At 51.5% G+C, this 13,996-nt stretch overlaps 1 protein-coding gene across 3 annotated transcripts in view; it reads right to left on the reverse strand.

Moving 5' to 3' along the window:
- Positions 1 to 11,888: 11,888 nt before the first annotated feature.
- CRHR2 (corticotropin releasing hormone receptor 2) overlaps positions 11,889 to 13,996 on the reverse strand; it is a 266,132-nt gene continuing 264,024 nt past the window's right edge. For all 3 annotated transcript variants that reach the window (XM_045006108.1, XM_045006109.1, XM_045006110.1), the window contains one exon: positions 11,889 to 13,037. In XM_045006108.1, coding sequence (XP_044862043.1) covers positions 12,897 to 13,037 — 141 coding nt within the window. In that variant the 3' untranslated portion in view covers positions 11,889 to 12,896. The remainder of the gene's footprint in view (positions 13,038 to 13,996) is intronic.

Raw genomic sequence — 13,996 nt, forward strand, 5'->3', positions numbered from 1 at the left:
GTGTTCACCTCCCACCCAGGGAAGAAGGCACCTTGCCTGCTTCACCATCTGAGCACTTGCTCTGGCTGGCCACCCATCCAGCCACTGCTCCTCCCTGCCAGGCTGCCCTGCCAGCCGCTGCTCCTGTCCACTGGCCGCCCCGCCAGCCACTGCTCCTCCCTGCCAGGCCACCCCGCCAGCCACTGCTCCTCCCTGCCAGGCCACCCCGCCAGCCACTGCTCCTCCCTGCCAGGCCGCCCCACCAGCCACTGCTCCTCCCTGCCAGGCCGCCCCGCCAGCCACTGCTCCTCCCTGCCTGGCCGCCCCGCCAGCCGCTGCTCCTCCCTGCCTGGCCGCCCCGCCAGCCGCTGCTCCTCCCTGCCTGGCCGCCCCGCCAGCCGCTGCTCCTCCCTGCCTGGCCGCCCAGCCAGCCGCTGCTCCTCCCTGCCTGGCCGCCCAGCCAGCCGCTGCTCCTCCCTGCCTGGCCGCCCCACCAGCCGCTGCTCCTCCCTGCCTGGCCGCCCCGCCAGCCGCTGCTCCTCCCTGCCTGGCCGCCCCGCCAGCCGCTGCTCCTCCCTGCCTGGCCGCCCCGCCAGCCGCTGCTCCTCCCTGCCTGGCCGCCCCGCCAGCCGCTGCTCCTCCCTGCCTGGCCGCCCCGCCAGCCGCTGCTCCTCCCTGCCAGGCCGCCCCGCCAGCCGCTGCTCCTCCCTGCCTGGCCGCCCCGCAAGCCGCTGCTCTTGGCCGCACCACCAGCCGCTGCTCCTCACTGCCTGGCCACCCCACCAGGGTCCTGGAGTGCGGGGGGGCCATCCTTTCCCCGCACTCATCGGCGGCGAAGCAGAGCATTGCGGCTGGGAGCTGGTGGAGTAGAGTGGGCTGGAGCTGGGTTGCTCCGCTTCCCGCCGCTGCCGGTGAGTGCAGCGTCACTGGGGGAAGAGGAGGAATGGGGGCGGGCCGGGGGTGGAGCAGGGAGGAAGGGTAAGAGGCAGGGTGGAGGGAGTTGTCCGGGGCCCCACACCCCGCTAGGGACAGCCCTTTCCCTTCAGTGGGGACCAGCTGAGGGATAGGGCTGGTCACCGGGGCTGGTGCTGTCGTGTATGCAGCACGCAGCTGTCTAGGGCACTATGAAATTTGCGGTAATTTGGTGCCCCAAATTTCATGGTGCTCTAGGCAGCTGCATATGCTGCGTATGACTAAGGACAGCCCTGGGGATGGCCAGTGGAGAGGAACAGTGGCTGGTGGGACAGCCAGCAGAGAGGAACAGCGCCTGGCTGGTGGCCAGCCAGAGCAAGTGCTCAGATGGTGGAGCAGGCAAGGTGCCTTCTTCCCTGGGTGGGAGGTGAACTCACACAGATGTATGTCTGAACCCTGGGTCCTCACGGACCAAGGACAAGCACTGAGGGTGGGGTGTGGTGAGGAAGCAGAGAGAGGCTCAGAAATGGAACCATTGGTTGTAAAACTCAAGAACATGAGGCAGAAGGCACCGCCCCACGCACTCCGGGGTGGGTGTCCTGCTCACAGTTTTATGATTATGAATCCTGCTTGTGGCATTTTCCCTAATTAGTCAGATGACTTCCCTCCTTTAATTCAAAGTTTCTTTTCTACACTCAGACTCTGTGCTTGCGAGCGGGGCAGTGTTGCTCTTAGAGGCACCCAGGGGTGGTGTGTAATTTTCCCAGGTTACTGGGTGGGGGCTCGAGCTGGTTCTGTGTTGTATTGTTGAAAAGGAACCCCTAGATATTGAACCTGGCCCTGGTTGCTGCAGGCTCCACCTGGCAGAAGGGTTACACAAACATAACAGAAAAGTGATTAGCTTTCTTAACCCTGTCAAAAATAATCTGCTGTGCTTTTCTTGTGATCATCCCTATACATCCACTCTGAATTCCATTTAAGAGGTATGTCATATTTGCAGCACCGGCCTTAATAGCTTGCAGATGATCTCACAGCACAGTATCATACCTTGCAAACAATTCAAGGAAACCCCCATAATTGCATTGCTAGGACAATCTAATTTCATGTTTGAACCGCTCGTATAAGAACAGCAAAATGTCTGAGTCAACACAAAATATTGCGCCACATATCCTGCAGCATCTAACAGCAGATTTGCATAACTTCGTCAATTATGTGACCCTTTTCCAACCATTATGCAAGTTCCATCCAGCATGTGATTGCCTCCATGTGTTTCTTTGAACAGTAGTATTGGCATACTCACTCAGTAAAGCAGAAAAAGTCCATGAACCCAGTTTTATGGTTTGCAAAGAAAGACGAGGAATTTGGTTGGAAAAGTGAAGAAGTGAAACAGACCAAGAAGGCAACAGTCGAACTGTACAACGACCAAGATAGCTGGCATAACTCCCTATTAGGAGTTTGCCAAAGAACCACAATTTTAATACTTGTCTTCCTTTGAGTTTGCTTGGTGAAAAGTCTTGATCCAAATTAACAATGGGACTTCCACCAAAATCAGTGAGCAGGAGCCATCACTTGTAGCCAAGTAGCTGGATCTGCCTTGTCAAAGGCAAAGTTCTGCCCCAGGCTTTCAAGAGTCAAACCGTTTCCAGTGTCCACCTCCATAATAGTTGTGGTAGTAACCAACGGGCAACCTTCTGTCCCAGAATCAAAGACTCCAGAACCCAACAAGTCATTGTCAAGAGACTTCAGCACCTAGCAAGTGTGACAAACCCCAGTCGATATCCTCACTAATAAAGAAGGCTCAGAACTGTGAGAAGCAGAACCATCTGTGGCTTGTTCACCAGGAACGTGGTCAAACTTTTGCATGTTTCAAGAACCTTTATAAACCACTGGCACTTTTTAAAAATCTTCCTTTTTATGGGCCTGGTTGAGCTCTGCTCTTGTGCTTGTAGGTATCCTTGGTGGAAATCACGGTTGACTGGAAGAATTCGCCCACCGAGCTCTTCACAAATTAATTCCTAGGCTTGGAAAGATGCTGTAGCGGGTGAATGATCACACTAATATCTCTGCGAAACTCTGGGGGAAATCAGGTGAAAGGCCAGCCCCAAAATAGCTCTGTGAAACTCAGAGCGCTAGTTCAGGGGAAACTAATGAGCCACAGCTCAGGAATGCAGATAAGGCCAATGAAGGTGAGGTCACATGAGGGCAGTAGTTACAGACAAGGGCCCCAGGATGGAAGAAAAGAGAGAGAGGTAAAAAATTGAAAAAACCAGAAGGCTCTTTCTGGGCCTGACCGCACTGGAACTGTTTGAACTCCCCTTTGCGCAGCCCTGCTGCCGGCTGCACTCCTGCTTTCTAATCCTTCTCTCGCTCACTGGCGGTTTTTAACCCGGCCTGCAGCATTTCTCAGCTCCAATTAAAAGCTCTTAGGGTAACTGAAGTCCATGGTCATCTGAGGGCTTTTCTAGCAGCCGCTCCGAGCCTAGAGGAAAGATTTCATGCCTTTGAGTGAAAACTCCCACCCATAGGTGTCATTTGACTTCTATATTTGAGAGGGCGGGGAGGGGCGGTGAGGCTCGATGGGGGGGGGCCTCTGAATGCGGGGGGGGGGGCTTGGTGGGGTAGGGATCCAAGTATGGAGAGGACTTGACAGGGGGGTCCTGGTGGTGGTGGTGGCTCAGTGGGGGAGGTTCTGTGTGTGTGTGGGGGGGGTCCGAATGAAAGGGGGTTGGGTGGATGCTGGGGGCAGCTCCCCATACAGTAACCCTGAGAGATGGGGGCAGGAAGCAGGGGAGAGGTGCAGAGTTTCCTGCAGCCGGGAAGGTTCCGGGGAGTGGGTCTGACCTGGAGTATTGCATCCAGTTTTGCCCCCCCCCCCACTCCAGAAAGGATGTGGACAAATTGGAGAGACTCCAGCAGAGGTCAATGAAAATGATTAGGGGGCTGAGGCACATGACTTATGAGGAGAGGCTGAGGGAACTGGGGTTATTTAGTCTGCAGAAGGGAAGAGTGAAAGGGGATTTGATAGCAGCCTTCAACTACCTGAAGGTAGGTTCCAAAGAGGATGGAGCTAAACTGTTCTCAGTGTTGGCAGATGACAAAACAAGGAGCAATGGTCTCAAGTTGCAGCAGGGGAGGTCTAGATTGGATATTCTGCAAAACTATTTCACTAGGAGGGTGGTGAAGCCCTGGAATGGGTTACCTAGGGAGGTGGTGGAATCTCCATCCTTAGAGGTTTTTAAGAACCTGCTTGACAAAGCCCTGGCTGGGATGATTTAGTTGGTGTTGGTGCTGCTTTGAGCAGGGGGTTGGACTAGATGACCTCCTGAGGTCTCTTCCAACCCTAATCTTCTATAATCCCTATATTTCCTGATTCTGTATCAGTGGAAAAATGCTGACAACCTCCAGAGCCAGCTGGACAATGCCAAACCCTGTCTGGCAAGATGGAGGGGCTGGGAGAGGGGTGAGGACAGCAAGGAGGAGAAGAGGATAAAGGGAGGGAAGGGGAGAAAGAGGAGAGATGAGGCGAGGGAGCGGAAGCACATGGAGGGAGGGTGAGCTGGAGTAAAGGGTGGTGAAAGCAGTCTCAAGACCATTTATGACAACTGAACAGTATCTACCCCAAGAGGCTAGCAAATCCATTACCACCAGGCACTGTGTAGCAGCATCAGGGATAGACCTCAGACCCTCCCACTCAAAAGCACATCCCCTCACCACTTGAACTGAAAAAGAACACCCCTCCCTTCTGTGTTAACAGTACAGGGTCTATGACACACAGCAGAGCAGTTCTGATTATATATAGCAAAAGGCAGCTGTTCACAAATACACAAACTGCCACCCTGCAGACCACAGCATGAAGGCAAATTGCCATTATAAAGCACACGCCGCAGTTCAGAGCATGGAACACGTTTATGGAATTCATGTGTGGACCTGGAAGGAATTTCTTGGAGCTAAGCCTCATGGTGGCTAGATAGAACTCAGCTGAAAACAAGCTTAGGAACTGGGCTTTGATAGCTCCTTTGTATGCTTGGAAGGGAGGACACCACCATGCAGCCCAATGAAGCCCTGCCCTAGCATATGCTTCCACATCATGGGCCAGCATCTCTCTGACCCCTCATCTTCTCTTGCTTTCATTCAGTCATTCATTGCAGCTGCACTGTAGTCATTACCAGTAACCAACACTAGGGGTCAGATTTTGACCTCTTTCTCTATTCAAGGGGGCATGCTGCTTATTTTGTCTTATACTGTACTGAAAATGCTTAGGATTTAACCAAGGGGAGCATCGTTATTTCAGGCAGCATCTTATGAAGCGCTATGGGGGGAAAGGAAACTCCCTCTTTCGTTCCTATATTGATTTTCTCCTGAAGCGATGCTCTCAGGTGAGGTTTATATTTGAACCTCAGCTCAGTTTAGGCCAAACAAATTCAGTTGTGTTGAGTCTCCCAATGATTCCTTGAGATATCCTCCTCCACAAAAGGATTGGTGGATGCCAATCTAATGATAAACCAGGGAGGCGGCTTAAGAGGCTGTTTTTGCTGGTTGCCCTGGGAACAGTAAACATCTCTGCATTGATCTCTGAAGCTATCAGAGACTCGTATGTGTGGCATCTCGCTGGTCCTTGACGCTTGCTTTTCTCCGTCAGGTCTGGAGGAAAGTTACAGACTGATCCTCACTGTTATAAATTAAGGGAGAACCGGGCAGTTATAGTTGTGCCTAGGGGTGGCATTTGGTAGAACTGGAATAAGAGGTTTCTGTTGTTGCTGTTGTTCGTTAATGGCTGGCAATCATAGAAGAAAGACCTACATTTTACTTTGAAAACTGCCTAACAGCTGAGAAAGTGGTAAAACCCCACACGTTAATTGCCCTTGGAAACATTCCTGAGGTAAACTTTGAAAGTGTAGGAGTCTTTTATTATTTTTTTTAACTAGCTGACCAGCCAGGCAGAGTAAATCCACCAGTGCGCTCCCACATAACGCAAAACTCTGGGCCGGACCCTCAGCTGGTGTCATCAGGTGTAGCTGCATAGCTAGAACTTAAGGGAAGATAAGGCCTGATCCTGCATAGAGGAAAAGCAATAGCAAGGACTTCAATAGGAGCAGAACCAGGCCCACTGAAACTAACTGATGCATTTTTCAGAGCTCTAATTTCACAGAGAATTTGAGACAAGTGAACTTGTAGCGTGCGTCCCTTTCCCTGGTTTCTCCGTCGGCCTTCCCACTCTTTTTGTGGAAACTGCCATTATCTGAGGCCTGTATAAGATAACAAAGGCCCCATCACCCCCAAAATATCTGAGCATCTCCCAGTCTTTCATGGATTTATCTTGTGGGAGGTTGGGATGGGCTAGTCTCCCTCCAGCCCCCCGTTTTATAGATGGGGAGGTGAGGCACAGGGCAGCTGAGTGACTTACCCACGCTCACGCAGGAAACTTATGGCAAAGCTAGGACGTGTACCCAGGCCTCCACGGTAGCACAGTCACCACTAGACCATCCGTCTTCACCGAGGAAGTGAAAGAACACGGCCCATGTATTGCTACCTAGTGCAGCTACTGTCCTCTCTCCTTGCACATCAGCATGACAGGGAATTCCCAACCTCCTCCAACCGGCTCCCGTGCCAGATTAGTACCACTGATGAGCTGTGTTATGGTAGCGCCTACAGACCTCAATTAAGATCGGGGCTTCACTGTGCTAGGTGCTGTCCAGACCCACGGGAAGAGCCGATCCCTGCCCAAAGCGTTTACACTCCCAAGGGGCCAGGCAGACCAAGGGTGGAGGAAAGGCAATACTGGTGCTTTATAAAGCAACCTGCTATTTTTCTAGGGAACGATGACAATTACAGAGCAAATTTCTAGAACGGGGGAAGCAGAACCAACACAATGAGTTCTAAAGGCGGCGTGGGTCAAACTCCCCATTTAACACAACCCCCTGGCTGCTTCACCTGAGCCCCAGCCACGCCCTCGAGGTCTGACTGCTCCATGCAATGCACAGCCGGAGTGTGGTACTAGCAGGGACAGCTGGCACCATGGTTCCACTGGGGTTACTTCCACACACACTACACTGCTTCAGCCATAGTTCATTTGAGACCCATCGGGTATGTCCACACTGCAACTAAACACCCATGACCGGCCTGTCCCAGCTGACTCAGGCTCCGCCTGCTGGGCTGTTTAAATGCAGTGTAGATGTTCAAGCTTGGGCTGGATCCCAGGCTGTGACACCCTGCGAGGGGGGAGTGCCCCAGAACCACCACAGTTAAACAGCTCCGTCGCCCCAGCCCTGCAAGCCCTGGTCAGCGGGTGTTCGTTTGCAGCGTCGACAAACCGTTGTTGCCAATGGAATGTTCCCTGCTCCAGAGCCCACTGGAGTCTTATTCAATGGACTTTGCATCTGGTTTAATGGGAGCCTTGGTTAACAATTGCTTTTCCTTTCCGGCGTAGCTGCTGGGATGACCTGGTAGACTAAGAAGGATTTGCTCTGTAATAAAGACAGCAGTCAAATGCCAGGCTGTTTAGCTTTCTAATCCATTCATGGTAAAAAGGCAACACTGGGGGAGATCTTAAATCTGTCTGTAACGTTTAGAGCACTTCAAAACAAGGAGAGGGCAGGGCAGCACAGAAATGGCCCCAGGGTCACTGCTACCAGCTGAATGCTTTGGCTTGCAAAGTGTTATTCATTATTATTATTATAGATCCGTGGTTTGTAATAAGGACAGTACATCAAAGCTCCATGGGGCCCCAGGAAGGAAACTCTTCTTGATGAATTGCATTGTTGGTGCCAGAGATTTGAATTCATTCCTAAGGATGGCTGAGGCCTAGGCTGTCGCTTGGAGTAACAAGGCCTCTTACACCTCTGCTTGGCTTCATTACTTCCTGCCCACGGCAAGGAGTGGGGGGGGGAGTGGACAGGGCGTTGGCTCCCCACTCCACTTGCTGTCCAGAGCAGCTGAGGCAGTGTTGCGGGATGTGGCTAACGATGGAGCACCGCTGCAGGCTGGCAGTGAGTTACTACCTCGCCTGGGATTGAGGGGAAAGCAGGGGACGAACTGGGGCCCAAAGGTGCTACTCCGGGGGAGAAGCAACTTATACACCAGCCTTTGCTCAGGCTGTGCCTAAAGTCAGCATCTAACCCAACTGAATACCGGGGCTGTGTTTTCTCCAGTACCTGCCAAAGGGCACCGGCAAGCTAAGGTGGGAACGGCTATCTTCCTTTGACAAGTGGGGAAACTGAGGCACAGAGCAGTCAGGTGATTGGCCCACGGGCATGTGGCACATGTGTGCCAGAGCTGGGACTAGAACCCAGCTCTGCTAACTCCCAGTGCTCTGCTAACTCCCAGTGCTCTGCCTTAGCCACCAGACAATGACCCAGGACACATTCCACTGACTTTCGTTGTGGGGAAAATACATTCTTTGTCCCCCCAACTACATATTGTTTTAGGAGAAACCTCAGTTCCAGTCAGATTCAGGCAGTGACTGCAACTGCACAGTCTGCAAAAGAAATCCTCCATTTGTCTATATGGCAACCAGCTCATTAAACTAATAAACCACAGCTTAAATTCCAGAGGTCAATGGAAGTGTCGACTTGCCTTCTCCTGAGCTGCCTCGGTACATTCCTGCTCACTCTCTCGGCATACAGAACACATTCAGGTTGGATTAGTATTCATGATCTGTACACAGCACCTACCCAGGAGCAGAGACACGCTTGCCTATGGTCACCGAGGAAGCTGGGAACCCAACTTAGATTTCCAAGGTCCCAGGCCAGTGCCTTAATTTATAAAGCCATCCCATCCTCTCTGACCACACCAACATCCGTATGATCATTATTTGTATTGCCATAGTGCCTAGAGGCCCCAACCAGGAATCAGGTCCCCTCAGCGCTAGGCACTGGACAAACAGAACAAAGAGATGGTCCCTGCCCCAAGGAGCTTACAATCTAAGTATGAGCCAGAAAACAGGTGGACGCAGAGCGACCGACGGGGGAGCCCGAGGAAACAATACTGATCAGCGTAACAGCATACCTTTTCTAGAGCTGCTATATTCCACTGCCTATTTCTACTGCAGCTTTCACCTGGGGATCTCGCCTGCCTGTGAGCAGAGCTAACCACACAGTTTAGGTATTAATTGTTCTTTGTTTCTGGTGCTGGCAAGAAATTCAGATGTTTTGGCTTCTATGTTGTCAATAATTACAAAACCATTTACGGCCTCATCCAGCACCCACTGAATTCACTGGGGTTAGGTCTACACTGGGGGGTGGGGTGGTCGACCTAAGATACGCACTTCAGCTACGCGAATAGTGTATCTTAGGTCAATTTACCTGGCCATGAGGACAGCGGTGAGTCGACCGCTGCCGCTCTGTCGACTCCGCTTCCGCCTCTTGTGCGCGGTGGAGTTCCGGAGTCGACGGCAGAGCGAGCGGGGATCGATTTTATCACGTCTACACTAGATGATAAATCGATACATCGATCCCTGATAGATCAAGCATTACCCGCCCATCTTTCTTTCCATTGACTTTAAAGGGCTTTGCAGCAGGCCTTTCATAGCAAATGTCTTTTAGCAGACGGGCTAGGGACCGACCCTCAGCTGATGTAAATGGGCCTAGTTCCCTGGGCTCCCTTGTATCCGACACCCACTCCACACACTCTGGTAAAATGCCACCGCCAAGACTTCTCTTCCTGCTCTTTGAGGAACTCTCCAAAATCTTGCTCTTAAGGCGGCAGCTGGTAGGGAAGCAAGACCTAGTCAGGTGGCATCGCTTTGAATAAATGTAACTCTGCCTTCAGGGCTCAGCGGGTGGGAACGGCTGACAGGTGCAGAAATCTTTCATGGGAAATCAAACCAAGGAACAGTGCTTTTGCATTTGCATGGTAAACCCAAGATAAATACAAATAAACAAACCTTCTCCCAGTTCGAATTACCTGCATGTGCTTAGCTTTGACTTGAAACAATTATATGCTGAAGGTTTGCAAATCCATTCTCTGCACTGGCATTGGTACTAGCAGTGATTATGTTTTGCAAACATCCTCCTTGCACTTCATCCCAATAAAATTTTCCCGGGTTTAACATCCTCACTCACTGTCAGGCCCCTTGACACCGCCAGCCTGGGCCAAAGGGGTCTAGTGTAACTGAAAATCAAGCCCCCACTAATAGTCTGTGGAGATGTATTTAAATCCATGGGACTAGCCTGTGGTGAAGCGCATGCTGCTGCGGCTTTGCTAGTCCGGGAGCCCAGCTAGCTAGATTAAAGCAGGCTTGGGTCCATCCACGCAAGCAGCAATCACACGGCCTGATTGCAGCCCAGGCACAACCAGAGAGCAACCTGAAAACTCAGAAACCCTTTCTCACTGGCAAGCCCATCATTTCCTTCCATTGCCACACCACGGAAACAAAACAGCGCTGATCTTTTCGGTGTCTCCCCCCTGCAGAGAAATGACACAAACTGGTTCCCCGTCAGTAGACGACCTTGAAAGGCAACCGTGCGCTGTCATAATCTTGAGACAGGGAATCAGATCAACTAGGTAACTCTCAGAATGGGAACTGCCACAACACATTGGACCTGATTCTGCAGCCTTTACTCAGGGCGAGTCGCCGTTACTGCTAGTCATTCGACCTGTCCCACTGGACTCGGTGGGATTATTACAAAAATCTGACTATGAGGGACAAATATTCTGCTGGTGTAAGTGTGCAAAACTCTGTTGAAGTCAATGGACCTGCATCCATTTGCTCCTGCAGATAATCTGGCCCAGCATGAGTAAGGGCTGTAGAAAGGGGCATGTATTGGTACATGCACTGCACAATAAGGGAGCAGTTCTAGCAGTTTACTGTGACTGGTAACAATACACGAGGGCTATTAACAGTAAACGTTGCATTTACACTCATCTGAGACCATATTTGGCTCCAAATGTTAAACCCTTTTGAAGGCCACCTGGATGGTTTTGATGAATACACACACTCAGAATTGTTGGGCAAACCTCTAGCAGTTCAGCTCAAAGAAGCGCCCATGAGACTTACAGGTGGGTTTTACAGACCCAGGAAGTTCCGAGAGTTTGGACAAGCATCTGTACGTTCGGGTGCTTATTTCAGCTGAACTGTTAGGGGTTTGTCTGGCCTCAGTTCTGTGGGAAGCCAGACTGCTTGAAATAACCACTTACCCGATTGAAATTCCCCATGAAAATGGGACCATTTCTGCATTTGGAAGGAGACGAAAAACCTAATTGTCCTTGAATAGCTTTGCTTTTTCTTGCAAATATCTTGCACACCTCTGTGCTTTATAGCCTCGGAGGGACTGTAAGGATATGATCTAATTAACCACCCCCAAAGTGGGAGAGTACTTTCTCCAATCAGACACTCCCAGGAAGCAGCACAATTTCTTCTTGGCGCACACAGCTCATTCCCTGAAATGAATCTAAAAACTCAGGGTGTGGGCAAGTCAGACCATTTTAATGGGCTAAAACGGTCCCAGCCTTTACCCATGACATGTTAGAACGTTAAAGGAGTCTGGCTCGCTACAGAGGAGATGCCAGTTTGAAGAGAGCAGAGAGGTCTGTGGGCTTAGAGACCAAACGTGGCAGGGAAGTCTTTGGAGCACCACAGACCGAGAAGAAAAAATGCAGCTTCCCTCCACGAAACCCCGGGCAGCTGTGTTGCCGCTCACCTGAACAGAACAAGTCACCCAGATGCTGGGGGAGATTCTTTTTTTTCGGGCGAGACAGGATATTTTATAACCTCCTTTCTTCTTCGCTACTGAAACCGAGTGTGATGAAAGGAACTGTGCACAGCAACAGGATGTCATCTATGCTCTGCTCTTCAGGGATGTGATGCAAGGAGGAGACCCTGAGAATGGAGGAGTTTTGTGTTCCGTTGAAGGGCCCTTTTGCGGTATGTTCATTTCAAGTGGGTTCTCATTGTCCAAGATGCTTTGTTGTTTTCCATTTCCCATGCTTAGGCATCAAACCCTCTCACTAACACCCAGGCCCCATTTCCTCTTCCTCCCCAACCTAAAGCGACATCTGGATCAATAGAAACCAACCCAGAATCGTGTTTATTATTGAAAATATACAATATTTCTGAACATCACATAAAAAGCCTAGTAGATACATTTGCTCTAGTTCAAAATGCAAGATCGATACTCTTTGTGCAGCACTTCGCACATTCCTCGTGACTCAAATATCATCCCCAGCACCATCGGCGTTGTTAGTTTTTACACAGCTTCCCTTTTATTTTATGATTTTGAAACCCAAGCAATACAGCTGAGCAAATCCTCAGTTGTCCTTTCCTCGCCACCAGGTAAAACAAAGACGTCCGGTGGCTGCTTACACAGTTTCAAAACTATTCGGCTAAGCAGAGATGAAACACAGTACTTTATAGAGAGATCCAGAGATACCGCTGAGTTTGTCCGTTTCAAAACCTCGTATGTGAACAAGGCTGGGCACAAAGCAGGCCAAATAGCCGGCTGCTAAATAGCCCAGTGATTCCCTAACCCAGCAGAGGGAGCAGTGGGGAAGATACACACATCCCGATCCCCTCAAACACCTGCCAGATCCCCTTTTGCCTGCTCCCTTGCTCACTAGGTGAGACTTCTACCAAGCTCAGAGAAGGCGACAGACAGACAATTTACAGAACAAACCTGTTGAAATCATTGGGAGCTGAAGTGTGGAATGAGATGGGCAGTTGGTCAAAACAGTCTCTTTAACCACAATCCATAAAGAAAAACAAAATCGATCGTTCCTTCCGCCAGGTTGTTTTCCACTTTGTCGTTGGAGGCTGAAAATCTCCGAATGGGGCTACCAGTTTTAAATCCCATTCTTCCTTAAACCTGCTCCCCCCACCAACCCCCCACACTCCTTTCTTTGTTATATTTTTGTCTGGTTGCCTTAAAGCAGCATCATATATAAATGGACAAATTTCCACCAAGACACAAGGGGGTGTCTCGCTGCAAGAGCACAGTGCCGAGAAAAGGAGGAAAGACAGACAAAAAGGGGGAAGAGGGAAAAACTCTGAAGGTGGCCGGACGTCTGCGTGGTCAAACTGCCGCCGTCTGTTTGATGCTGTGGAAGCTGATTCTCGTCGGGGAGGTGGGGATCGACATAGCCCGGGCCACGCGCACGCGCAGGGCGTGGTGGTCCTGCCAGCGATGCCAGCGTTTTCTCGCAGCCGAGCGGACCTGAGGGGAGAGAGGGAAGGGTGTGAGTATTCGGAAGGAACCCGCTTCTCCTGTTAACGGGGATGCTGACAACTTGAAATCGAGTCAATTTCAAGAGGGAGTTCCGGGTTCTGCAATGACCCAGGGCCTCCTTTGCTAACGTTGGGGGTTTTACAGTCTAGCTTATCACCACAGTACCAGAGCGCCTCATAATTAAGGCTCCCATTTTGTCACGGGGATTTTTAGTAGGAGTCACAGACAGGTCACAGGCAATAAAGAAAAATTCACAGACGCCCGTGACTTGTCTGTGACCTTTACTAAAAATATCCATGACAAAATTGGGAGGGAGAAGGCTCCAGCACCCGTCCCTGCTGCTGGGGCTCTGGGGTACCCTACCACCCGTGGTGGCTGGGCAGTTGCAGGGGCCCCGGCTGGGAGCTCCCAGGGTCCCCCAGCTGCCCATGGCTTGGAGCTGCGGGGTCCCTCTGCCGCCCGTGGCTTGGAGCGCTCGGAGCCCCTGCTGCCTGTTGCACCTGGGATTTGCGGGGGGTGAGGGGCCCTGCTGCCCACGGTGGCTCAGAGCTGCGGGGGGGCCCCTCCCGTGGGGATACTCTGCAGCTCCCAGCTGCCACGGTCGGCAGGGGGCTCCGAGCCACCGCAAGCAGCAGGGGACACCACAGCGCCGCCCCGCCGTGGGTTGAAGTCATGGAGGTCTCTGGAACAATCACTGATTCCATGACTTCTGCAACCTGCATGACAAAATAGCAGCCTTACTCATCATCTCTGTTGTATTTATCCCCACAAACCTCTGGTGCGGCAGCGCAGTGATACTGTACTACAAGGGCAACAGACTGACTCTCTGGCTATACAGCAGACGGGGGGGAGGGAGGGAGAAGGGAGGGGGAATCGCGACCAGAAATGCTCTGGAGACAGATCTGCCTTCTAAATCCTTTCACTTGTAGTCACCTTCGGTGAAGGGG

The sequence above is a fragment of the Mauremys mutica genome, chromosome 2 (assembly GCF_020497125.1).
Source record: "Mauremys mutica isolate MM-2020 ecotype Southern chromosome 2, ASM2049712v1, whole genome shotgun sequence".
Classification (NCBI taxonomy): Eukaryota; Metazoa; Chordata; order Testudines; family Geoemydidae; genus Mauremys; species Mauremys mutica.